This window comes from Camelus ferus, chromosome 9, assembly GCF_009834535.1.
Source record: "Camelus ferus isolate YT-003-E chromosome 9, BCGSAC_Cfer_1.0, whole genome shotgun sequence".
Classification (NCBI taxonomy): domain Eukaryota; kingdom Metazoa; phylum Chordata; class Mammalia; order Artiodactyla; family Camelidae; genus Camelus; species Camelus ferus.
The window spans coordinates 45157494-45184044 of NC_045704.1; the positions used below are offsets into that span (position 1 = coordinate 45157494).

The 26551-nt window shown below is 50.0% G+C and overlaps 2 protein-coding genes across 9 annotated transcripts in view; both read left to right on the forward strand.

Annotated features, from left to right (window-relative positions):
• Positions 1-2010, forward strand: part of TANGO6 (transport and golgi organization 6 homolog) — a 152489-nt gene extending 150479 nt beyond the window's left edge. For both annotated transcript variants that reach the window (XM_014555757.2, XM_032486612.1), the window contains one exon: positions 1274-2010. In XM_014555757.2, coding sequence (XP_014411243.1) covers positions 1274-1450 — 177 coding nt within the window. In that variant the 3' untranslated portion in view covers positions 1451-2010. The remainder of the gene's footprint in view (positions 1-1273) is intronic.
• Positions 2011-2015: 5 nt separating this feature from the next.
• On the forward strand, positions 2016-26444 carry HAS3 (hyaluronan synthase 3). 7 transcript variants are annotated; one of them, XM_014555760.2, is made up of 4 exons: positions 2016-2118; positions 18717-19352; positions 22092-22193; positions 22996-26444. In XM_014555760.2, the coding sequence occupies exons 2-4, from the start codon at positions 18717-18719 to the stop codon at positions 23917-23919; spliced, it is 1662 nt and encodes a 553-aa protein (XP_014411246.1). In that variant the 5' UTR covers positions 2016-2118; the 3' UTR covers positions 23920-26444. The 7 variants fall into 7 exon arrangements, with proteins under 7 accessions (XP_014411246.1, XP_014411245.1, XP_014411248.1 ...); XM_014555759.2 differs by lacking the exon at positions 2016-2118 and adding an exon at positions 3834-3950; XM_014555762.2 differs by lacking the exon at positions 2016-2118 and adding an exon at positions 14934-15035.
• Positions 26445-26551: the final 107 nt, after the last annotated feature.

Below are 26551 nucleotides of genomic sequence, written 5' to 3' on the forward strand. Positions count from 1 at the left end.
AGAGGGGAAAAGGCAAATACATATTTATGTTTGTAAACACCTAGAATATTTCTCACAATTAAGAGTGGCATCCTCTGAGAAAGGGAAGTAGGAGTCCGGGGTAGAAGAGAAACTTATTTTTTAAATATGTAACTTTTTGTACTATATTACCTTTTCAATGAAAATAAATAAGAACACAGGCACTGGGTGTTTAAAAACTGCCTCCATCCTTTTTTTAGTGGAGTAACTTTGAGAGGTTACTTAACCCTCTAATTTTTTGTTTCCTCATCTATAAAATGGGGCTAATAACTTTCCTTCCTTTATATGACTAGCATAAAAATTAGATAACATGTGGAAAATGCCTAGTACAGTACCTACCCCCCAAAATAGTCACTTTTGAAGCAAAGAGCCCTAAACCAGAAGTGACTTCACAAGTAGCTGCAGACAAGTCATGTGACCCCTGTGACCTGGAGTCTTCAGTCCCTCGTTACCAGATGATCCCTGAGGCCCCTTACTCTGAATTTCCCTGTTCTTTTGCTAGAGGAACTCATTTCTTACTAGAAGTTCTAGCTCCCCAGATGAAATTAGATGCTCCTGGGAGTAGGTGCTTTGGCACCTTCCCAATCCCATATCAGACCTAAGATCAGAGCATCAGATGTGAAAATCGGGTGTGACTGTATCTATGACATCTTCTCTTGTTTCCCATTGCGGAACTGGAATTGAAGAAAAAAAATTATAGCGGCTGAGGAAACGGCACCGAAGTGGAACTATGGTGGAAAATGTTTAAAGTAGTGGCAAGGAAAAGCTTGATTGCTGAAGAAATAGCCTCCTGGGTTTCATAAGATAGCTGCCTGTTCTGCGGGCATCACAGAGGGTGTCACAGAGGGTGTCGCAGAGGGCTTTGTGGGATCTGGAGGAGAGAGTGTTGGTAACCGTGCTCCAGGAGCAGCCAGGTCTGGGCAGTACTGACTGTCTGTGGTCCTGAGGCCTGTGCCATGCTTTGGGACTGAAGGAAGAGGTCTGCCATCCATACCTGGGTCTGGGGCTAAAGGGGAGCAGCAGCCCCAAGGCCAATGTAGTGAGGGGTCAGGGGTGCAGGAGAAACCCAAAGGGAAACCTGTCTCAGTACAGTTGCCCCCACTCCACGTCCATCCTGAGAGGGCCATGCGTTGCCTTCTTAAAGGAGCCTGTGGGTTTCCTCATAGAACTCCTCAGACAAGAGAAGGCAGTTAGGTTGCTCTGAGAAATGTTGGCACAGTAGACAGATGGTCATGACTCTGTCTCTCTTGTACAGGTGCTGAGGGATGTCCTCAAGGATCTCTACCACCTGCTGAAGCATGTGGTGCGTCTGGAGCCCGATGACGTGGCCAAGCTCCATGCCCAGCTAGCCCTGGAAGAGCTGGATGAGATAATGAGAAACTTTCTGTTCCCACCGCAGAAGTTGGAGAAAAAGATCACGGTCCTGCCATAGAGGAGGCCCCAAGGACATGGAGGAGGCAGAGGAACCAAGCAACCAGAGCAGTGCCCACGCCTTCCAGCAGGTGGCCCCACTGCCTCTTTGGTGCTGGTAATATGGCTGCCCCCGGAGGTGGCTTTATGTCTCTGGTCATGTGTGTCTTCAGGCTGACCTCCCTAAAGCATCTGTGTAGCCAGTCTGCATCCAGCCTGAAGTGGGTGCAATAAGAGAAAAATGAGTACAGACCCCATTAATCTGCACATTTTTCACTGTCCTGTAGCATTTAGAGAAGGATTTCTACCTGATGGAAGTATATTTTTACAACCGATGGAATTTGATTGACCATTCTCTTCTTGCAACTTGAGTAGAAGAGGCTGGCCACCCGTCTGTCATATATCTTGATATTCTTTCACAGTGAGGTTGTCCCTCTTGTGATGAGGAACAGCCAGGGCTAGTCATCCTTGGCCACTCAAGAGCCTGTCAGGGACGGAGATGCAGTTGGAGGTAGAGAGGGAAAGAAATCGTTATCAAAACATGCAAAAATGGAATAAAATTATCTTGGCTGTAAAGAATAACAGGTCTGAATCTGGTCCTCTGCCATTGAGATGGAAAGCTATGGCGCTGAGGAGGATTTGAGCTCCAGAAAAAAGGATCAAGCTGGTTGACTCATCCAGAGAAGAAGGGTAAGCACTGTGTTTGTCCTCCCTGGCCATTTTGTTTCACTCCCTCTGCTACTGTCTGCCCAGCGCTGCCTCGATTATAGGAGAAAAGAGCCACAAGCATCTCTGATGAGAGAGTTTGAATCCTGCCTTCGGTCCTCTGCTCCCATAGAAAGAGGAATGCTTAGACAGTGTGTTTGTGCTGAATGCCTGCTGGAAAGTGCGTCGCATATTGGTGACCTGATGCCAGGTTTTTTGAAGTCATTTCACATGTAGCACTCACTGTGGATGCCTTTTTATCTATTTATATATTTTGGCCACTGAATTTTGATTGCAGCTAAAAGAGGAGACAGAAAGGAGAAAATGACTGACTGCTTCAGACAAGCCCTCCCCGTCGTCAGCATCTTGGTGAGGCTAACCTGGACTCCTTAACCAGTCCTCAGCTCTGCAGGGCTGAATTTTGTCACAGTACTTTACCCCCACTCTCTGGTGACCAGGCCCACCGGAACCAAAACACAATTTCCCCAAACTCTCAGGTGACTGACGGATCTGTCTACAAGCAGGCCCACTTGCCGGTTAACAGCAGGCTGTTTTCCTCTGGCCAGATTACAGACACAGCCCTTAGCTTAGAACCTTTGTGGTGGGCATCCTGTTAAAGAGGCCAACTCACAGATAGTTGTGTCCCACAGGTTAGCCTAGTGAGCAGAGAATTAGAACAAAGGCAGTTAGGAATATTTCTATTCTGCTAAGGTACCTGGATTAACCTCCATTCTTCAAATCAAGGGTGTCTAGAAAAATCAGGATTGGGTTTTCAGATCAGAGGAGACTCTCTTTTGGACCAGCTGGATATACACTAGAAATTCTTGTTCCTTGGACTTCTTCTAACTAGACTGCATACAGCCCACTTAAGATAATCAGATTGGATCTATTAGAGAATTGGCTTAACTTACAACAGTATTTGCATTAAATGCTTTCCAGTTTTGAGAACATATCCTAGTTGATCAGCTTGATGAGACTGAGAAACTCTCTGGTCGAAAAACCTAGTCTAGAGATTGCCTCACCAAGCATCCTAGTCCTTTATCTCCTCTTAATAAATTGCCTCTTAATTTGGATTATTTGGCAAGTGGCTAAGTGTTCTTTATCGATTTTGATGGAATCAATTTCAGAGAGTAATTTTTTCTGACCTTGTTACCAAATTCAAGGGGAAGATACCTTACTGAACCCTTCTAAACACCAAATATGACAAAAATATTCAAAGTTTTCAAATTGTTAAACAATTCTTCCATGTTTAGATATATAGATATATCAATATCTATAGCTATATACCTCCATCCTTGGGAAAGAGCAATGAGAATTGAGAGCTTTAGGATAATAAAAACTCTCAAAACTCAAAAAAAAAAAAAAGGCACAGAACTCCAGGGGCCGATGGCAGGAGCAAGAATGACACTTCCAGGCCTGTGAGGTGTGTCTGATTCTGTGTAACAGTAACATCTTTGTGCTTGGCTTCCACCTCCACCTGCCTCTTCTCTCTCCAAGGCCCCCTTCTCCCTGCTGCCCCTTCCGGTCTCCTCCCTTCGCCTCGCCCTTCACCTCTCTCACAGAAGTTCTCCTGGACTGTCACCTTCAGTCCCCTCCGTTGCATAGCAGTCTGTCACCCACCCTCCTCTGTATCACTGACTTGATCTTTTACTTGGCCCCCTCCCCCCCTCCCTTCCCGATTTCTTCCTCCTCTTTCCAGGCCTGCTGTCCCTTCGTCTCCAGAGGATGGCACTGTGGCAAGATACACACAGGGAGCCCAAAGCTGTGGCTGCAGCCAAATCCCAGGCTCTCTGCCCAAGTGTTGACTGCTCTATCAGGTTAGACTTACTGGAGATTCTGGAGTTTCCCTCTCTGCTGTGTTGTCCTTCCTCCTTGGCGCACACTTGCCCTTCTACACATGCTCTGCAGTTTAATCAGAAATCTCTTACCTTTCACTTTGCACACAGACTTTCACCTCTCCACACACGTACTTTTTCCTATTTTCATAGTCTCCTTTGCCTCTCTTCTCTGTTCCTTTACTTTCCTGGGCCTCTGCCCACCCACCCACGCATAAGGGAGTCCCCTCCAGGGACCAGAGGGTAGGAAAATGAATCACAGACAATGACAACAATGTATTGAGCACCTACCATGTGCCCGATGCTGCACCAGGCACTGAGAAACACAGCTGTGAGCAGAACCCTTACCTTCAGGGGAAGCTTACATTGTAGTGGAAGGAGACTGACCAATAAATAAGATAAATAATAAAATAGGCAGAATGTCAAATGGTGATAAATGCTATAGAGAAAAATAAAGTTGGGAAGGAGGATGAGGAATGTATGGGGTGAGAACTGTCAGTTTGGATAAGTTGTCCAGAGAAGTCTGCACTGAGAAGTTGATATTTGAGTAAAGATTGGAAGGAGGTGAAGGATTGACCATGAAGATATTTGGGGGAGGAGCATTCCAGGAGTCGTGAGTAGGAAGTGCCAAGGCCTGGAGGTGAGGGAGGAAGGAGGGGTGGTGGCTGAGCGCAGGGAGGGCAGTGGGGGGAGGGGAGGGCCACGGAGGTGATAGTGCCCAATCACATGAGCAAGGAGGCCTGCCACAGACCTATTTCTACCTGAAACCCCTTCAGCTTATTTTTTGGAAAGTGCTTTGAGGCCAAGATGATAAAAACTATAAAATGGGAAGTACATGGAGCCCAAAGGAATTCACACCAATCACATTTTTTTCTGCACAATCAAATTGAAGCGGTGAGCCCCATCCCCTTTCCCTACCCCCGTCTCTGGCAGCAGCCCTTTACCCTCACTGGCCCCAGAAGAAAGAGGTAAGCTGCCCTGTTGGTCTGGCCTGTGTCCCCGCCCTGCTCCATCCCTTTGTCTCTGAGATTTTGAGTGAATGGAGCCTTGCCTGTCACCTGCCTGTGACTCGCCCATGATCACTGCAGTGGACGGGGAAGGCCAGGACATGTGAAAGTTGTTCAGTTGGTTGAGGGATGATTCATCTGACCTGGACAAAAGCAGATTGGCTTCTGCAGTCTTTCTGCACAGAAATCCAAAAGCTCAGCTGGAATTTCAGTGGCAAGGGAGGGAGTCAGAAACGGGAGCCAAGTTCCAGGGTGGGCTGTGGGAGGCAGCCACTCCGCCCTGACCGTGGTGGGGAGGGGGGTCTTCTTCCCCTGCCCCCTGGACAGCAGCAGGCATGACCTCTAAGGGCCCAGCCGTGTCCTCCAGCGAGCTCTGCAGGCACGGAGCTTCTGCAGTCACCCGCGGCAGCCTCCCTGCAGCGCCGCACCTCTTATGTCCTGCACTGCTCTGCCTGCTTGGGGGTTGGGGAGTTGTCTTAGGATGCCGGCTCCTGCACTTTTCCCTGCTGGCAGGGCTTGGAGCTGTGCTCCGCACGCCCGGGCTGGCAGGTGAGGAGGCAGCGCAGACCTGCACCATCAGCCCTGGAAGGGGCTGCGCCCATCTATTTGAAGGGTGTCTGTTGTCCCTCCTCACACTTCTTCAGGGCTCAGTAGCCTGAAGGGAGGGCTCACGTATTACCTGCCCCCACCCCGTGACACCACAGTCCATGGCGGGGGGCATGGAATAGCAGGATCACTTGCTCTGTGTTTCCTTTACTTTGGAAGGTCATTTTTTACCTACAAGCTTGGATGATTCTCATAACTACATCGTGGAACAGGGAAGTAACCTATTCCCCTTTGGTGGGATTTGGCCCGTCTCCAGAGGACTTGAGGCAGACTCTTTTGAACATCAGTTGAATCCTATGAAGTCTCTCCCCTCCGAAACAAGTATAGAAACAAAACTCTTTCACCTAGAGCACAGTTTGGGAAGCAAACTCAGGGGCTCATATTCACGCATGAGCCCCAGCATAAGGGACCCACGAAGCAGTCAAGCAGTCGATTGATCTCCGCTGACCCCTGCCGAGTGATGCCCATGCTGTCTGGCGCTCTGCCCTCAGAGTGCTGAGGAGGGGCAGAGCCCTCAGATGCAGACACCCTGGCTGCTTGTGTATGTGTGGGTGTGGTGTGCGCATGCGTGCTAATTACATATGTCATATAAATTATACATTTAAAGTATATGTAACATAGAAAGAATTCCCACAACCTCACCTCCACTCCAACCCCAAGGTTACCACCAACCAGCAGTTTGGTGTATATCCCTCCAGATCTTTCCTTTCACCCTTTTTCCAAATATATACTAACATACATTGCTGCTTTCAAAAACAAAAGTGGAATTATTACCATAAAGAATGTCCCATGCATTTGTTTCCTAGTCACATACCTTGGAGATACTGTCCTGCCAGTACTCACAGTCCCCTCTCCCCTGCAATGGTGGCATGTCTTCATTGCATAGGTGAGCCACAGCTGGTTGAGGCATTTGTCTCTTGATGGTCAGTTGAATTGTTTCTAATTTCCCATGATTCTCCGGTGATTGTCAAACATACATAACTCTTTGCAAATGGAAGTGTTTCTACTGGATGAGTCCTAAGGTCAGAATGCTGGTTCAAAAAGTTATAAACATTTTCGGCATTAACTGTCCACCAACACGTTTGTGCTGATCTCCACCCCTCCATCCATGGCCAACTTGCATTAATAGCCATGAAATGCAGGTTCAGTCTCCACAGCCAAGTGTTAACACCATTCTCTAGATAATTCAGGACCAGGGAACCTTCAGGGGATGGAGTTTTCTGTGTACGGAAACCACAGGCTTGGTAGGGGCACAGTAGTGCTCTTCGCAAGCATGCAACCAGCAGCCTTAGCCAGTTACAGGCACTCATCCTGGAGAGAAGTCCTGGGCCCTTGCACGTCTAGTCAGAAGCATTTCTACTAGGCTCTCAGCTCTAGTAGAGACTCTGTCCTGAGTGTTAGGGTGGGCCTTCTCATGGGGTTTGTGGTGTCCGCAGGATAATGACCACGGTTCCCAAACCAGACTCGGGACGTGGGGTCTGATGGCCCTCAGAGTCTTCGGGTTCATCCTGTAAAGCCCAGGGTGAATGGTTGCTGTAGCTCTGCCTCCTTGTCCATCATCATCAGTTCACACTACAAAGAGCTTATTACGTTCTGTGCATCTGACATGTATTCATCCACTGACTCCTCTCACTGTGCCTGTGAGGTAAGTATTATCATTATCCCTGTTTTACATATGGGAAAACTGAGACACACAAAAGGCTAATTACTTGCTCCAGATTACATAGGAAGAAGTGGCTAAACCAGTATTTGGACCCAGGCAGTCTGGCTCCCAAGGCTGGGCCTTTAGCCACTGTGCTTTGCTGCTACCCAACAGACACAATATTTTCAAATGGTCAAATGGTTCACTGCTTGTTCAAATGGACTGGATGTCAAGTTAAACTTCTATCCTGATTCCCACCAAATAGTGCCCGTGTACATAAAAACCCAACCTCAAACACCAGAACTTGTTACATCTTGTGTTTGACCTTGTAGTTTGCCCAGCGGCTGGAAAAGAGATTTACTAAAGCTCCCCAGCCCGCCTGCTCCTGTATTTGACAGTTTTCATAAACTGCTCATTGAAAGCCTTGTTCTTCTTTCCTGGGGTGGCTGAGGTAGGAGACCTGAGGCTGCCTTCCTGGTGGCACAGGAGGCAGAGAGCCATGTTGTGTGTGTGCAACATAGAAAATGTAGCAGGTCTTCCCGTGAACTCCAATCTGAGCTCAGAAATACCCCTTTGAAGGTTTGCTGTTATTTTTTGTTTGCTCTACCCCTTCACCTCCTGAAAGCAGGGTTTCAGTTCTCAGATTTCGGTATCTCAAAATGATAACAATAGATCATTTTAAACTGTTATTTCTTGAGTATATACTTCTTGCATGTGTACACTGATAGCTCGATTCCATACCAGTCCTTGAGAGAAAAAAGTGAGACTGGAATTAATGACCCTCTTTTGCAGAAGGGAAAAAGAAGGTCTAGAGAGATGACTTCTTGCAAATGGGAAGAGAACGAGGGAAAGGGAGACATGCGTGCACTAGTGCAGAGGAACTTTGGACTTTATTCACTAGTTCTTACAGAAACCAGTTAGCCGGCACCTAACTCCATCGCAGAGGTGCCGGGGTGTGGCTGAGGGTGAGAGTTGTATCAGGAGAGGCAGTTTGAGGGCAGCTTTGGAGCTGCAGGAGCACCATCTCTGCTGAGGAACTAGGAAAAGCTACTGGGCCTTTAAGTGGTTTATTAAATGATGTAAGATTTAATCTTCACTGTCTGCCTGTAAGAGCTAAAGCCTGCTCTGAACAGGGCCTGGGTGGGGCTCTCCTGATGTATTACCGGAGTCATCACACCCATAAGTACAGAACAAAGCCATCTGCTCCACGCTCCCAGAGTCTCTAGAACCTGGACAGGCTCCCCCTGCCCTGCCCCCACCATACCTACACCCGTTTATTAGACCACACACCACTTTCCAAACTTCAAAACCTGTGGTGACCATACTCATCCTAGGGAAGGGCCAGCCTGAAATTAGGCTGTCTTTACTGAAAGAAGGATGGTGCTGATGCTTCAAAGAACTAGGCCTGGGGTGAGTCCCCCTCACACTTTCCAAAGACACTCTATCAGGATTGTTCAGAGACTGCAAAGAAGGCTCCAGCATCAGCCATGTGAATGTTTCTCTGCGGCCAAGGCCAGGACCATGTGAGAGGGAGGGTCATGGGGACTTCACGCCCCAAAATAGAGCAGCCCAGATCCACTACCCTACCCATTCTTTAGATAGGAGAAGCCCCCCATGTATAGTAGTCCCATCCCTTGTAAACAAATACCAGTTCAAGTTGTTTATGGTAGTTCCATCCTCCCTGGTTTTCCTCCAGTTCTCCTGGGAAAAAGCTGGAGGCACCTTTGCCAACTTTTAAGATTCTGTCAATCCAAGTCCAGGCAGATTCGGAGATCTGGGGACTGACCCTGCCCAGCTGGTCCTGTCCTCTGTGTTTTTCCTTGGCTCTCCCTACTTTCTACTTCAAATCAGCATCTTTTCTCTTGTTCCTTTTTGTCTTCTGGCTTCTGGTTGGTTCATTGTTAAGGTTTTAAGGTCAGTTAATTCAAACAGGTGTGGCAGGCAAGGTGCTCGAGGTAAAGGGAGAGACACTCGTGCTCTCTGGAGCTCACCTCTGGGACTGGCTGGCTCTCTTGCTGTCCTCCCGGTGCCAGAAGGGCACTTGCAAACCAGCTAAGGAGAATCCTCAGGATGTGTTCTCAGTGCTGGATGCACAATAGAATCTTCTACGGAATTAAAGTTAAAAATTCAAGCTCACCCCCAGTGATTATGACTGAATTGATCTGGGATAGGGTCCAGGTGTTAGTGTTTTTTAAAAAGCTACCCAGGTTTTAAAAGTCAAATGTGCAGCAGCCAGACATGAGAACCACTGCAGTATCTTATCTGGTAAGACAAGAAGGGCAGCGTGTGTGTGTGCGTGCGTGCACACGTGCGCTGGGCAGGTATCCTAACAAAAAAATCTGAGAGTAGGACGTACTTATGGGGGGGGGGGTCTTTCCCCACGAGGTTGCTGATGGGAACTGCCCCGACCCTTGGCTATTCTCTAATTGCTTTATAGGGGATCCAGCTTTGGCCTTCTTCTGTGACAGTGACTAATGGTGTCTTTAATCAAGAAAAAGGGCATAAGCAGAAGTGCCAGCACATTTAAGAACTGTGGTTGATGTTATTGTAACAAGAGCTAAATGCATTTGGAACAAGGTTACCTTAAGCGATTTGTTCCCCTCCTGAGGATCCTGTGACTGGGACTGTAGACTGGGGTTGTGTTCCACTTGGGTCTGAGAAAGTGAGTGTGCACTTGTGTCATGAGCAAGTATGCGTGTGTCTGTTTTGTGTACAGTGTGTTGTGTGCATGTGTGGGTGTGGACGTGCCCAGAGGTAACTGCATGGGGGTAGGTTTGCAGCACCCACAGGAGACAGCCTCTCCCTAGGGCTTCCTCACGCAGGAGTGCAATGCTGTTGACATCATTGTTCTTGGAAGTACTTTTTTTGGGAGAAGCATTCAGGCACTCCTAGAGCCCACATTTAGTGTGCCTGCCTCTCTTCCTTAGGATCACTGTGACCCTGGATAAGGGGCTGAGTAGGGGCTGATACCAGCTGGGCTGTGCCAGGCAAACCATGTGACCTGGCTCATGGCTGTGTTGCCAGGAGGAAGGAGTCTTTATAATTCTCTCAAAGTCGCTGGATAGCAAGGACAGCTCTACATCCTCCCTGCTTCCCTGTAAAATTCTCTCAAAGGAATAGTGGGAGGGATTTAAATGAAGCAAATTATTGGTTTTGGCGACCACGAATCCTATATCCTGGCCTTCCCAATACTACTGCTTTCTTAGTAGACTGGGGTTGCCAAACCTTTTTCACATGAACCCATGTGTCATATGGACTGTATCCCACCCAACCGCAGCTTAGAAGGAAATTCTGTGGATTCACAATTTATATCATTTAAAAATACCTTTTCACTACAAAATTATTATACTTAGTAGTAGAAAATTTGGAGAATACAGAGAAAAAGGTAACGAGAAAAAATTTGTTTCACCACCCAAACCTGATCTTAATATCCAGATGAATTTCTCTCCTGCCTTTTAATTCATAGGATTTAAAAGAAAACAACATAAATGTAGTCATTCATACGTGACAATGTTTGTATCCTGCCTTTTTTACTTAACATTGTATTATACGCATATTTGCATATTCCCACATTCTCTTCACGAACATTATACTTAGTAGCTGCACAATATTCTACCAAGAAGGTAGATTATGGTTTAAAATTGTCTTCCGGATTTCTTTCTCCATTCACCTTGGGAGGGAGAGAAAGGAAAGATGACCAGGAAGAGCTCTTTCTGTTCAGGATTCCAAGAAAAGCATCTCTAGGTCTGACTTGACACTTGGTTATCGGTCCCCTGTGCCCTTCGAAACGTGACCTTCAAGCCAGCATAAAAGAACCTGGCCCCTTGGTAGGGGCTGGCTGCTCTATCTCCAGCAGAACAGAGGCCCCTTAATTTGAAATGAAAACGATTCTTCCACCCAAGGAGAGAGAGACTGGAGTTAAAATCTAACCACTCTAACTGCAGGACAGAAAAGTCCTTAAGCCTACTTCTTCAAACATAGCACCTAGAAATGGTACTGATTACAGAGTACTTGTCGGTAAGAGGGGAGAGTTATGAAAGGATAACTTTGTTTGGTAGTAGCTGCCTCACCGTAGTCAAGGCACACACTTTCCACTTTGAATTATGTATTAACTAGTATTGCAGGTGAAGCTGCCTTGAGGAGAAAGCCCTATTTAGTCAGCTGGGGGACATAACTTGTTATTCCTTGGAGGCCAATTTAAATTCACCTTCATTAGCTTCAAGAGGTTTTGACTGTGGTCACCCCAGAAGATGCTGATGGGATGAAGCCTGAAGGGACTAGGGGAGACCTGGTGGCTTGGCTGCCGTCCCCCATTCTGCTTTGCTTCGCTAGAGACTGCGGGCTAGATGCCAGGGTGGAGCACTGAAGTGTGAGGGCAGAGGGTGAGGGGGCAGCCTCTGGAGCTAGAACATCCCTCCTTTCCCCGCCTCTCACTGCCCAGTCAATCACTGGGAGACCAGCAGAGCAGAGCAGCACCTGGTTACTTGGTAGGGTTGTCCCACAGTTTCAAGCACAAGTGATGACAATAGAGCTCAAATGGCAGACTCCTATGGGTGTGAAGTTTTTGAGTATTTCATGGGTTTGGATTTGAAAATTAGTTGGGAGGTGAAATGTTTGTTTGTGGTACTGTTGGCTTCAGTTTTTTTCAAACACTCTGAAGCTTTGAGAATGGCCCCTTCAGTCCTTCAAGCTGACCCTCCAAGTCTCTTTCTCTTGATTATTCCTCCACCTCTACCCTCATTTGTGCCCAAAATAGTTGACACTGCCTGCTTTCAACTCTGCTTCCTGAAGTCAGCACCAACAATTCTCACCACTACCCTTTCCTGCCCCTTTGTTGTGGTTTATCTGCCTCCTAACAGGTCTCCTAACCCCACTCCTGAAGTACCACCGGCTCAGCCGTCCTCAAACAATACTTCCAATGTTTTACTCCCTTGCTCAGACATCTTCTGTAGGTCTCTGTCACCTACTGGATAAAATCTAAACTCCTTATTCAGTCATCTAAGGCCCTCCAGAATCAGTCCCTAGCATCCTCCTCCTCTGCAGATAGACTTTATCAGGCACTTTCTACATAGCAGGCACCGTTGCAAGTTCTTCAGTGTCAGTTTCTTGTTTCGTCCAGGCCTTTCTTTGCTCTCCTTCAAACACACCTCACCCATTCCTCTACCACCCCTTCTTGTTCCCAAGCTCTGCTTCCTGTCTAGAATGCTCTTGCCTCTACACAGTCAGCTCAAGTTCTCCAGGAAACTCTGCCCAGCCCATTCCAGCTCACAGAGATCTCTTTCCTGACATCTTTAAGCTCATCTAATTGGATTCTCTCATCAACATTTAATTATAAACTTCCTTGTACAGTTACTTAATTTTTCAAGTGTATTTGTCTTCAAAATGGATAACTATCTAGATGACAGCAGATCAGCCTGAGACTTCCTGGTGCCAAAGCACCCTTCTCTGCTCAGAGCAGGTCTTCAGTGTGTGTTCAATAAATGTTAAAATACCGCATGAATCTTCTACTACAGAGCCAAACAGGAGGCTCATCCTCTGGAAGCTATGTAAAAGCCATTCAGCAACCTCTGAATTCACGTTAAGTGACTGAGTATGGAATTAGTCCTATTTTTTAAATCCCCAGTGGTAAGCAGAGATAAACTTGAGCTTTATTGTATTAACCCCTGAAAGATTCTTCCAGCCACCGCCCCCTGAAGAGATAAATGCAAATAGAGCAGGGCAAACTGGGTGTTAATTACAGGCAAATCCTCCCTGGCATAGACTGGCCGCAAAGGTAAAGACTCTCCTGGCTGCCTGATAACACCAGGTCGCTGGCCCTGCAGATCAGAAAATGAGAATTTGCTCCCCAGGGGAAGCCATTTAGGGGGCCAAGCCAATTGATATGGGCAGAGTGTTTACTGTTCTTATGATGTTGCATCTGGACCTGCTGTTCATTTAGGAGGTTTTAATTGACTAGTGAGGTTGTGCTGTACCAGCCCACCACCTATAAAACTCCCTGGAGCCAACTAAGTGAGAGAGGCACTAACACTGTGGGACAAATTTGGAGACTTAGAAATTAACTAGGCATGAGATGATCCTGGAGCAGCCCCAGGAAACTTGTACCCAGAGAAATCATGTTACTGTGTTGCTGAGGGCAGACCGGATCTTTCCAAACTGGCTGCTCCATTCCTTAAGCTTAAACAGGTCACTTGCAAGCAGCCAGCTGGCTGGAGCTGACTCACAGACACATTTTGCCTGGCCTGTGGAGTGTTTTTTAACATTTGAGTTAGTATCCAACACTTAAAAACGAGGAGATTTCACATAAAAATCTGGATTTCTGTCTTCTTTTGACAACAGAGCTCCTGGCCACACTGGGCCCTCCCTCTCAAAGGGACATCTCCTTTTAACAGGGCATTTGCTCCCCGCCAGGCTGATGCACACGTTTTTTGTTGCCACCTAGCCCCGGCTTGTTTCCCCTGTTCTAAAAGTTTGCAGACTGCACATTTGGGTAGGAGGTAGGATCAGATAGCTCCTTCAGGCTCTACAATGACCCTGGATGAAGAGGTGGTAGCCTAGGGCTCTGGGAGTCCATAATGCAATTGAGACAAGGCATTTCTCACACACACTGATTTCTTCCTGTCACAGAGTGTCATCCTGGCGGGGTGGGCATGTAGAATCCAGAGCATCGTTAACAGATGCCATTCTCTGGTTGAAATTAACTGGAGCTAACCTTACTGAGCACTTTCAATCTCTCAATACTTATGATAATCCTGTCAAATAGATATTCAATCCCATTTCTGAGATGAAGACACTGAGGTTAGTGCCACACAGCTACTGGCAGAACTGACTCCAGAGCCCTCCTGAGAGCTTCTCTTTCCACCTGTGCATTGTTAGCTCTTATTAGGGCCCACCAGAAGTTCAGAACACATTCCCACTGTGAATTCAATACTAATTTTAAAAATCACACAAAAAGGAATGTTTAAATCTTGTAGCATATTAGTGATGATTTTTGCAAACAAAAGTGTGAAATGATTTGATTTCTGTAATGCAAGGTGGGGGTGGATGGAGTAGGTGGGCCAGAGGTCTGCTCGCCTTAGGGAAGGAGGGGTGAGCTCTGTGGCCAGAGTGAGCGAGCGTGGGCAGGCAAGTCCCTGAGCCCCTAAGACTTCTGAGAGGAGCAGCTTGCAGACTGCAGTTCAGGTTCCTATAACTTTATTGCTGCTTGGGAAGAAGTGATGGAAATTGTCTCAGGTGTATCTAGAGGCCATGTAAATTCATTTTTTACTAGTCTTCAATTATAATACCTCCAAGTTTTCCCAAGATTTAGAAATCAAGTGTGTTCAGCTGGTTCTAACCTTCCTCTCCTAACAACTGCCCACCTCTACACCCGACCCCACCTCACTTCACCTCACCTCACCCAAGTCTAGAACCAGCTTTTAGGAACTTGGAAACCCCTGGTGATAAAGGCAGTGGGAACCTAGGAGGTCATGGTTGTCGGAAATACAGGTGTAAAAAAGGGGAGGAGGAATTGGTTTTGGCTTTAAGACACCGGAACTTCCAAGGTTCTTGCAAAACCATTTGCAGCTTTTGCAAACAGCCTTAAAGTCATCAGCGCCCCACTGTGGAATTCAAGACTAAGCTTGTCACAGTTGTTAACAACTTCTTTGACCAGTATTTTTATATTTAACAAGTGTTCTCTTCTGCGCCTTTTTTTTTTTTTTTTTTTTTGGCCGGCAGGAAGGTTCTGCTGTCTGGGTTTTAGGGAGTACCCTCTAGAGCGCACAGCCCCTTCGCGTGTCCAGTCGGGGTGTTTCTACTCGCTTGCTTTGCAGGGTGAGTTAGTTTCGTGGCTTAGAACGGGGTGGTGGGGGCGCGGGAGAAGAGAGAGCCGAGAGTAACAATTTTGGAAGCCCCAGTGGGTTTTATTGGAAGTTAACTACAATTCGGGTTCTAGGTTGAGCACAATGACCGCCACCCCCTGGGCAGTTAGCCCCGGGACTAGCGCGAAGGAGCTCGGCTTTTGACTCTGTTGGGGAACCCAGTTTCCGAGGGTGCCGAGATTATGAGTCTTTGCGACCTGGAGGAGCCGCGTCCACTCGGGGCCCGGCGTCCCACCGTGCGCCGGCCGCATGGAGGTACCTAGGGTCGAACCGGGAAGGGGGTGCTCCCTCGCGGCTCTCGGGGGAGCCCTCCCACTCTTAACTTTACCGGCCCGAGGGCCGGAGGAGGGCGCTTCTCCCCGCGGGGACGCGCTCGGTACTTAAAGGCGGCTCGGCGGGGCCCGCGCTCGTCAGTCGGAGCGCGAGGCGGCGACGGTGCACGGTGGAGCGAGGTGCGGCGGCGGAGCGAGGTGCGGCGGCGGCGAGGAGCGGGAGGAGGGGTATGGAGCCGCCGCGGGCCTGCTGAGCACTGGAGCGCGGGTAGCCGGCGGCACGGTGAGCGCGGGCCCGGCCGGCCGGCCAGTCGCCTCCGAGGGGCGGGCCGCGCGCTGGACCTGGTCGCGCAAGGTTCCAGGGGCGCCTCTTGCTGAGCCTAGCGGACTCCCGCCGGCTCCCCGGCCGTGCGGACGCCGCGTCCAGCGCTGGGAGGTGGGCTAAGGGCTGCGGCATCTCCAGGCTTCCCGGCGGCGGTTCCTGCAGCCCTTTCCCACTGACCCCTCCTTCCTTTCTTCCTCCATCCTCTCCTTCTCCAGCCTCTCCTCCCTTCCTCCCTTGCGGTTCCTGTTTTGTGGATGGATTAGGAGGCGGACGACGGTGAGGGGCATGAGGCTAGCTAGAGTCTCTTCCAGTCCCAGGCCGGCCCTGGGGTTCGCACCTGTCCAGGCACCAAGCTGCTCGGCGCCCGGGTTCCTGCGGGTCAGCCGGGCTACGGCCGCATGTAACCGCGGCCTGGGCTCCCCTTCCCTTGCCGGCTCAGAAGGGACGGGGAGGGCGGCTGGGCGCAAAGGAAAGAGCCCCCGCCCCGCTCGCAAGTTTCCATCCCGCCGCGTGTGGGCCCCGCAGCATGGCACACCTGTCAGCAGGAGAGCCTGCAGACTGGGCAGCCCTGCAAAGTTTCGGGGGTAGATTGGCGGCGTGCGTCCTTGGCTGGGGGTTTTCTCTTTCCCTGGTGTCTGGCAGCGGGAGGAAGTCTTAAGGAGCGCCCCCAACCTCTTGCCCTTGAAGCCGGGTGCGCATTAGCCTACAGGGTCCGAGCTCGTGGAATCCCTTTTGAGCGAAGGGGGTAAGGGCAAGAGGTTCTCCGCCGCCGGCTTGGGGGTGACACAGCCCCCTGTCTGGGCCGGGCCACCTCATGCAGAACCTGAAGCAGCGCCTGATTGCACGTGGGGTCTCCAGCTGCGGGGTAGGGGAGCCGGGGTAATACTTCCAATTCCTGAGCGGGGGAGAAAGGTTTCCCGCCCGGGAAAGGAAGGGGCCGGCGATACCGGAGATGCCGCCTTTGTCTGCAGGCGCACTTTGCCAAGGTAGCGGGGGCCCCCGAGGAGATGAGCGGGGCCTGGTCCGACTGATTTCTTAGGGTTTCCGTTCCTTGGCGGCTGGGTCGTGGGAAACCGGCACGTGGGTGTGGCCGGCACCGCCTTCGCCAGAAGGGAAGCCTGTGGAGGGGGTGAGGTGAGAAGCGTGGCCAGCGCCTTCCCGGCTGCATTAACCTGGTGGGCACCGCCTCCGGCACTGCACCGAGGCGGGGCGCCAGCGCCCCGCGGTTTGCTGGGTTGGTCTCGGCGCCCCCTGCCCTTTGCCAAAGCGCAGGCGGGCAGTGGTGCTGGCAGCGCCCCCAGGGCATGTAAGCTCAAGAAGGGGACTGGGGTGCTCCTGGGCCGTGGATGCAGGGCCTGGGGGCCCCTGGGGCACAGGCGCGTGCGAGATGTGGGGGAGGGAGGGCAGAGAGTCAGGCAGAGGAAGCACGCGGTAGGCTCCCCGGGATGGCGGGGCAGAGCGCCCGGAGGCCGCGCTTCCCGGAGAGGCAAGGCTGCCAACAGCACTTTCCGGACCGAAGCTGCTGGAATGCTGCTGGGGCCTGAGTCGCGGACTGATTTGGACAGTGATTGCGTGTTCCTCATCCCTCCTATGTGAGACGTGGTGGGGGGAACAGGCTTCTGGCAAGAAGTGTGTTTGTGTTGAGGTAGGCGTCAGGAGTCGGTTTCAAGTGAGACCTAGACTTGGAGCAGGCTCGGAAGTGACACCTCATTATCTGTAGAAGGTGGGTGGCACCTATCAGGATAGGTGATCTGGCACCAGATCAGGCAGGTAGCAAGGAGAAGGCCTCAGAATGGAAGGCAGGGAGCTGTCCTCTTCAGCCTTCCCCCATCCCCCAGCAGCCTTACCACTTGGGTAGTCCTTCAGGGCTACTAATCAGTAAAAAGGACCTACCTGAGACCTGTGGAGCAAGAAACCACTGGGCTCCCTCATGCGGAGGTGATGGGGGGCGGTGGATATTAAGTCTCAGAACTCTGGCAAGGTCAAGCAGATAGGAGATAGTAAAGCTGCTTCTCAAGCACAAGTCTTCTGGTGCTGTGGTTGGATCTTTTCATTAAAACACAGCTGTTTCCAACTGGGCAGATGCTAGAAGCCCTGACTTAGTTGCAAACAAAATCTGGCAGCATTTCCAGGAGTGGCGGGGCAGGGAGACGTGCACAGACATTCCATGCAGGCACTAGGACCAAGTGGATGGGGCTTCCCAGGTAGCCATACCTCCCTGGCTCCTGCAGTGGTGGCTGCAGTTCCCTCTGGCCCCAGAGCTGGGCTTCCAGGAGGGCTGTCCACACCCCAGTTCTCATTTCCTCGTCTTTCCCTTGTCTGCTTTTTCTGGTTGGTTTCCCTTTCTTTCCTGCCTTTCAAGTAAATGAGAAAAAGGTGAGAAAGCAGAGAACACAGGGAAACTTTCTCTAATTGATTGAGCTGTTTCTAGAAAGGGAAGCTGTTCCCTTCTTTTTCCCCCCAGTACCCATAATGTTTCCTGCTGTTTCTCATCTTTTCCTTCCCCACTTTCTTCATGGGCCTTATTGGTGGCTGTGCAATGCCCTAGTGGGCACAGGGCAGATAGAAGCTGCCTACCTGCCCCTCCTCCTCCCTCTTCCAGGCCCCTCAGGTGCTCAGGGCTGCCTCTGGCTTCAGGCTCACTCCTATTGAAGCTTGCCTATGAGAGCTCTGGGTCAGGCAGATCCCGGTTTTGCCATCCACCAGTTGGGTATCACATGGCTCTCTCTGGCTTTGGTTTGTCTAACAATAAGTACTACTTTAAGTGCTTTACATATGTAACCTGTCAATTCTCAAAGATGCTGGGAGGTTAGTGCTGCAATCCACATTTTACAGAAGAATAAACTAAGGGTAGGACATAGTAAGTGGCAGAGCTGGGATTTGAACCCCAGTAGTCTGGCTTCTGAGTCTGCAGTTTTGGTCATGCTCAATAAATGGTAATTGTTTTTATTAATGGGTCATCTCCCCAGCCAGGCCCAGAGAAAAATAAGCCCACTGGCCCCTGCCTGACCCCATGTCTCCTGCCTTCTCCCACCAGATGCCGGTGCAGCTGACAACAGCCCTGCGTGTGGTGGGCACCAGCCTGTTTGCCCTGGCAGTGCTGGGTGGCATCCTGGCAGCTTATGTGACAGGCTACCAGTTCATCCACACAGAAAAGCACTACCTGTCCTTTGGGCTGTACGGTGCCATCCTGGGCCTGCATCTGCTCATCCAGAGCCTGTTTGCCTTCCTGGAGCACCGGCGCATGCGGCGGGCAGGCCGGCCATTGAAGCTGCCCTCACCGATGCGGCGCTCGGTGGCACTCTGTATTGCTGCATACCAGGAGGACCCCGACTACTTGCGCAAGTGCCTGCGCTCAGCCCAGCGCATCGCCTTCCGCGACCTCAAGGTGGTCATGGTGGTGGACGGCAATCGCCAGGAGGATGCTTACATGCTGGACATCTTCCACGAGGTGCTCGGTGGCACCGAGCAAGCCGGCTTCTTTGTGTGGCGCAGTAACTTCCATGAGGCGGGTGAGGGCGAGACGGAGGCAAGCCTGCAGGAGGGCATGGACCGTGTGCGGGATGTGGTGCGGGCCAGCACCTTCTCGTGCATCATGCAGAAGTGGGGAGGCAAGCGAGAGGTCATGTACACGGCCTTCAAGGCCCTTGGTGATTCGGTGGACTACATCCAGGTAAGTGTGCCTCCCTAGGGGTATGTGGACGTGCGACGTGGCCAGCCAGCCAGGTGTACTCCCCTCAGGAATTTCTGGTCCAGTCTAGTCTCCTGTGTTAGGCACATTCCTCCTCTGCACTTAAGAAGGCAGTAAGGCATAATGGTTCTTAACAGCAGTTTGTGGTCAGAAAAGCCTGGGAGGGCGTTCTGGTTCTGCTGTTACTTAGCCCTGTGATTTTGCGCAGGTCTTTGGATTGGGAATCCCAACAATAATAAGCATGTATATGGCATTTTCTTCATACCAGACACTGTTGTAGGCACTTCATACCTTTTAGTTCTTTTAATCCTCATAATACTCCTAGGGGATGAGTACTGTTATTTCCACTTATAGAAGCTGTGCTTGAAGCACAGAGACTCAGTCACTTGCCTAATGTCACACAGCAGTAAGGTGCAGAGCCAGGATTTGAGCCCAGGCAGCCAGTCCTTGTCTACTGTGCAATACTGCCTCACCACTGGCAACATGGGGATGAGTCTTCATGAGGAAATGTGAGGAAGAGCAAAAGAAATCATGCATAGAGCACTCAAATGCTGTTTCATTTAGGGATGAAAAAGTCCTCCTCTTCCCAGTGCCAGGTTGTCTGGGAGGTGGAGGGACACAGGTGAAAATCAACCACCAGTTCGATTCTGCAGCTGTCTTGGCAGGGCCAGGACCCTGAACAGACCCTGCCTGGCTTCCAGTCAAAGGGGGCACTGACACCAGGCTGGAAATTTTACTATGTTGACAAGGTTAACATTGCTCCAGTTTTCAAGTAACAAAACCTGGAGAGGACTGATGAAAGCTCACGCATTTCAGTATCAAGTAGAAACTGACACCCAGGACCCTAGATTGCTGGTCCAGAACCCACTCTCCACTCTGTTCCTGCCCTCCTCCACACATGACCACCGCTTGAATGAATAGCGACTGCCACGGTAACCCACCTACGTACCAACACAGTTTTGCTGACAGCATGTTGAGTACTCCAATATTTAAATTTTCTATACTGTATCACCTAAAATTAGCTTGCCACAGATTTTTTTGTTTTTGGCTGTTTGGAAAGTTGAATCCTTGCATGAGAGTTGGTACATTTGTCTTTTTCTGTCTTCCTACGCTCAAGGCCCTCCTCAGCCTTGGCGGGAGGGGTGTGAGGCAGCTCTTGATTCTGCAATTCAGCTAGGGTCAGGGGACCTTTGAAACTTTCCTGGGGACTCAGAAAGCTTAGAAAAAGCCATTGAGCCCTGGCACATGCTCTAGTCATAGTGACTTCATCATCTACTCCCTTGAAGCATAAAATCCTCAAAAACTTGCTTTCTCACACAGCTTCCTGTCCTGAGTGTTCTGTGGATCACACACCTGAGCCAGCCCTCTCTCTGGCTCTGGCCCTGGGGCAGCCCTGCTGATGGTGTCTTTCCCTCTCTGGGAGATAACCCTACTCCAGCCAGTGGGGAAACCCAGGCAGCCAAGAGCTTTAACTTCCCTAACCTTGCTCAGCTAGAAGCTAGACTTCCCTGGAGTGAAGGAAGCTGAGCAGCATGAAGACACAGCGTGTCAGGGCAGGAAGTAGTCGTGAGACCAGCAGCACTGGGAAGCTTGGCCTGTGAGCTGAGGTGGCTCTGGGACCTTCCCAGTCTGGGCCTGTATTGTAACGTGTCAGGAGGGAGCAGCTGTGATGGCTCTGCCTGATTCCTCCTCTGCTTTCTGCTGCTTGGCTGTGGCCACCGAGTCTTCCAACGTGGAGAGACAGGTTGGGTTGGAGTGCAGAGGACGGCTCCCTTCCTGTAGGCTAATGGACTCTCAGCAACTTTAGTAAAAGGATTTTTAGGCTTTTGCAGAACAGGGTGTGGGCTCCTCTGTGGATACTGTTCTTGGCTCTCTCAGGGGTCAGGAACCTGGCTCCCCTACCCAATGGTTATCTGGGCTCTTTGTGCCATCTCAGTAATTTTCTAGAAAACAGACAAGGAGTCAGCCACCAGGGTGTTTGTAGCCCAGGTTCAACTAATAATAGTAACAGGCTACCTGTTAGAATCCAACTGTGAGCCTCCCTAGGAAAGACGGGCAGGATTTGATCCAGGTTCTAACTGGAGGCAACTGCTGCCAGCTTCCATGCCCATCCAGACAAGCCAGGTGAGAATAGGCCTTGGCCATACTGTGCCCTGGCCTGAGACTTGGCCAAGGGAGCACAGAAGGCCTGGCAGCCACATGAGAGGGCCTGTGACTGGGTTAGATACACACTCCACTTAGGCTGCGGGTTGTCTAAGAGGCCAGAGGCTGAAACAGGGAAGACCCTGGTCTTAATAATCCTATGAGAGAGCTTTGGGCAGCAGCCTCTGGCAAGAGCATTTCTTGGCCTTCTGAGAAATGTCTGCTGGCCGTGGTCTAGCCACTATGCCTGCCAATTGATTTCAAAGACTTTTCTTTCTTCACCAAGACCCCAGAGAAGTATTTTAAGACCAACTCTGAGGATCCCAGTGCTAATCACTTCTCCCTTTCCAGGCCCAGCACTGACAGTCTCCTGGGATTCTCTCAGCCTAGTGGCTGTCAAGCCTGGTATCTGAACTCTCCTTTATCTTACTTTCCTTTACCATGCATCTCACTCCTTCTATTTGGCAGAGATCCCTTTCCTAGTAGCTTGAAGTGAATCACGTGCAAGGGGGTTATGTGCCAGTGAGCGGCCGTGTGTGTGTGTCCCTGTAATGGACTAACAGTGCATTCCCTCTGCAGGTGTGTGACTCTGACACTGTGCTGGATCCAGCCTGCACTATCGAGATGCTTCGAGTCCTGGAGGAGGACCCCCAAGTAGGGGGTGTCGGGGGAGATGTCCAAGTAAGAAGTAATTCCTGGGGTTGGGGTCTGGATTCTTTCTGCTTCCAAATCCAATTGGATATGCTGGGGAAATGGGCATCTTGACTTCGTAGAATTTTGGAGGCAAGTTTTTTCCTTTGACAGTTTTCACTGGTATCAAAGGGCTCACTTGCTACCCAACTGCCTTCCTGTTCTTTTTCAACCCCAGGGGTGGGGAGATACCACTTAATAGGTATGTAGGAGCCTATGCTGCTGGGAGGGGCACAGTATTCTGAGGCCATCGATCCTGGAAGGTGCTTCATTTTTGGCTGGTGATGCAGCAAGTACCCCCAAAGTTAGACCCTGAGAAACCCTTGCTCTTAGGGAAGTTGCACTGAAGAGCTCTGGGCAGTATGGTAAGATTCAGGGGCCAGATGTTCTTCCAGAGGGTACTGCTGGCAACATAGCACGTCTTCCCAAGAAGCTTTCCAACTGCAGGAAGGGGCAGGATGGCTGGCTGGGGTGTTGCTTTGCATCTTTCTTAAGCTCTTCTCCAGGCACAGCCACAGGCTGCCTCCTGAGACTGAAGGTGGCTTTGACTGTTAGAGCCACTTCATTGGGACAGTCAGTATAGATGACACAGTGGAGAGGTGGAACTGGTGCTGGGGAGAGTGACTGGCTGTGGTTGGCTCCTCTGAGCTTCTGGTTTCCCAGCACTCATGGCCAGGAATTTGAACAGGATTTGGGCCACAGAGCTCAGGAGGGTAGGGAGGCCTCCTGGTCTCTGCCTCCTGGGGCTCATGTTCTCAGGTAAGGAGGCCCAGCATCTCTGGTTCCCTTGCAGATCCTCAACAAGTACGATTCATGGATCTCCTTCCTGAGCAGCGTGAGGTACTGGATGGCCTTCAATGTGGAGCGCGCCTGCCAGTCCTATTTTGGCTGCGTGCAGTGTATTAGTGGGCCCTTGGGCATGTACCGCAATAGCCTCCTTCAGCGATTCTTGGAGGACTGGTACCATCAGAAGTTCCTGGGCAGCAAGTGCAGCTTTGGGGACGACCGGCACCTCACCAACCGAGTCCTGAGTCTCGGCTACAGGACTAAGTATACAGCACGCTCTAAATGCCTCACAGAGACCCCCACCAAGTACCTTCGGTGGCTCAACCAGCAGACCCGCTGGAGCAAGTCTTACTTCCGGGAGTGGCTCTACAACTCTCTGTGGTTCCACAAGCACCACCTCTGGATGACCTATGAATCAGTGGTCACAGGTTTCTTCCCTTTCTTCCTTATTGCCACGGTCATACAGCTTTTCTACCGGGGCCGCATCTGGAACATTCTCCTCTTCCTACTGACGGTGCAGCTGGTGGGCATTATCAAGGCTACCTATGCCTGCTTCCTTCGGGGCAACGCAGAGATGATCTTCATGTCCCTTTACTCCCTTCTCTATATGTCCAGCCTTCTGCCAGCCAAGATCTTTGCCATTGCTACCATCAACAAGTCTGGCTGGGGCACCTCTGGCCGAAAAACCATTGTGGTGAACTTCATTGGCCTCATCCCTGTGTCCATCTGGGTGGCCGTCCTTCTTGGGGGGCTGGCCTACACAGCTTACTGCCAGGATCTGTTCAGTGAGACAGAGCTAGCTTTCCTTGTCTCTGGGGCCATCCTGTATGGCTGCTACTGGGTGGCCCTCCTCATGTTGTATCTGGCCATTATTGCTCGGCGGTGCGGGAAGAAGCCAGAACAGTATAGCTTACCTTTTGCTGAGGTGTGACCCAGCCCCCAAGCAGAGCGGGAAAAGTGCAATGGGTAAGGGAGGGAAGGGGAATGGAAAAGACAGGGTGGGAGGGAGGAGGGAGTGCTGTTTTAGTTTCTTAATGGTCCAAAGGACAAATCTGAAGTGCAAAGAACAGTGACTGTAGTACAACCTGGGACAGTTTAGAGAAGGCAAGTCCAGCTCTGGGGCAGAGGAGGTGTCTACGTTTTCCGGCTGCCTGACTGCTTGCCTGTGCACACACAGTGGCCTCTGGGAAGGATTCTACTTCCTCCCACGGAATCCAGAGGGAACTCAGAAGTGTGCTAAAACAAACAGTAAGTTCCATTCAGTGGCAACTTCTGATAGGTAATTGAGCAACGACAGCCTGTGGGAAGGGGTTCCCTTAGTCCACCTGAACACAACCAGAGGCGGTGGGAAAATTTCTGAGATTTGGCCCAGCTAAGTAATGTGTCCCCCTCCTCAATCTAGTTATCAATGCAATAAGATTGTGCCTGAAATACAACGCCCAGAAGCCTGGTCTCTGGGCATCAGAAAACAGGGTCCAGGAATGGTGCTTTATTACGTGATGTACCCCATTCCACATCTCAACATCCCAAGGATGAGCCAAACTTGCAGGAGGTTAGCACTGAACTGCTTTTAAGTGTGTATTTGTGTGTGTATATATATATGTCAAAAAGGAAAGTCTGCCAGGAGGAACAAACATTGGTGGTGGTGCTAAAGGCCATGCGCTATACACTGAAGGCCTTGGGCTGAATGCACTCTACCTGGAAATTGCCTAGACACCTAGATTAGCTTGTCTGTGATCTCTGGGGGGGAGGTCAAATGGTCATCTACCAGGAAGATTAAACCCCAGTATGCTCAGAAAGGAAGTGATGGCTTAGGTATTTCAACCTGTATACTTGAGAACTCCTCTCTCAATCAGCTCTGTGTCTTGGACAGACTTCACCTCAAACTGATAGTCACCTCTTCCACCCTCCCCCTCATGGGTACGACTGAGGTGGCGACTGAGACCAAGCCGGGACTCTCATAGGATCCCCTGCAACAGGCAAGCCTGCCCGCAGCACATGGGATAAAAACTATTAAAAGCCTCTGACCAAACTGGCTACAGTCCTGGAACTGCTCGGACAGATTTCTTGGCAGCCGAGTAGCATGTGACTTCTGGGCTACAGTTCTTGACAATCACCTTTAATGGAAAGCTTTCCAATGTTCCCTAAGTGAACCCTCACATCCAAGCTGGTCATCGTTGAGACTGTCCATTCTCTTCAATGGCTTCTGCAGGGAATTCTTACAGGCAAGTTGTGGATAGTCACTACTGCATTTACTTGTTTCTGCCCAAAAACTAGCCTAGGAGATGGAATTGTTTTCTAAATCATTAAGGTTCTTGCTTTCAATCTCCTGAGGCTATTTGATTTCCCTCTTTTTCTTTGGGTGGGATGAAAGGGGGGTGAGGGAAGGCCATTTTCTACAGATTTGCAATCCGTACGTAGACTGTCCTGAGGTCTTAGGTTTGAAACCTGGGATAGTGACTAAGCCTTTGACTTAGGGGTTGCTTGCTCATGTGTGCTTGCTCTCTCCAAACATCCATCCTCCGAGGGGCTGGCTGACCCCTCAGAACCAGCACTAAGGTGGAGAGTCGTTGAGGGGGAAAGCCCCTAGTGTGCCCAGGTGCCTACAAAGGAACAAAGTGTGCTCTGAGCCACAGATGGGCAAACCCTGGTGCTTTCCTTCATCTCCCACGAACTCAAGGGTTTTCCAGGTGCAGCTAACATTGCTACATCGCACAGACCTCGCATTTCTGTTAAGACTGCTGGTTGACGTGCGGCCCGATCCAAGAAGCCTGGGAAGAGGCAGCAGGCATTTGCTAAAGGCAGTGTTTCCAGGCTCTTCCATGTCTCTGCTGGCCAAGAAGTAAACTATTTTGAGCACTACAATGGAGGAAATCCGGTCAGCGAACTGCAAAGGTCAGACTTCACTAAGGGCTTGTTTTTCTTCAGCTTTTACTTGAACATTAATGTAGGAGGGACTCCCAGATACAGAACTCTAGGCTGTCCTACCATCAGTTCTGCGGTTAACAACTTTCCCCAGATCAAAAGTAGGCAGGTACAAATAGTGGGCTCACAACATTTGACCTCTACTGGTTTTTCTAAGTTATTTTGTACATTTTTCAGCAGCGAAACCAAACTGGGTCTTCAGCTTTATTCCCGTTTCTTGGAAGGGGAAGAGCCTTTATACAATTGGACATGTTTTGGTTTTTCCTGAGAATTTTAACCCTCTTTTGTATTATTTCTACAGTAATTTGTAAGCATATTTATTTTTACTTTTTTTTAAACCTTCTTGGGTCAGATTTTTTATACTGCACTTACATGTCAAAATAAAGATTCTCACATAATGCTGGTATCTCTGAGCTACTTCCTCCCTCTTTGTACTTAATGAAAACTAGCTCTTTATTCCAGTTTCAAAAGACTGGTACTTGAAATAGAAATAGTTTTGTCAAGGTAATTCCAGTGGAACTCAGAAGCGGGGTAAGTTATCACAGCTGCATCAACCCGGGGGCCTGCCTTGGTAACTGCACACCTGTGACGGCTTAACTTTTATTGTAGAAGGTGGACAGGGTCTTTACTGAAATCAC

What these genes read in the sequence shown, in the direction of transcription:
- HAS3 (XM_032486622.1), top strand. An exon ending in ATTCGGTGGACTACATCCAG is followed by an intron (nt 19,353 to 22,091) that starts GTAAGTGTGCCT and finishes TTCCCTCTGCAG; the next exon opens with GTGTGTGACTCTGACACTGT. An exon ending in GTGTCGGGGGAGATGTCCAA is followed by an intron (nt 22,194 to 22,995) that starts GTAAGAAGTAAT and finishes GTTCCCTTGCAG; the next exon opens with ATCCTCAACAAGTACGATTC.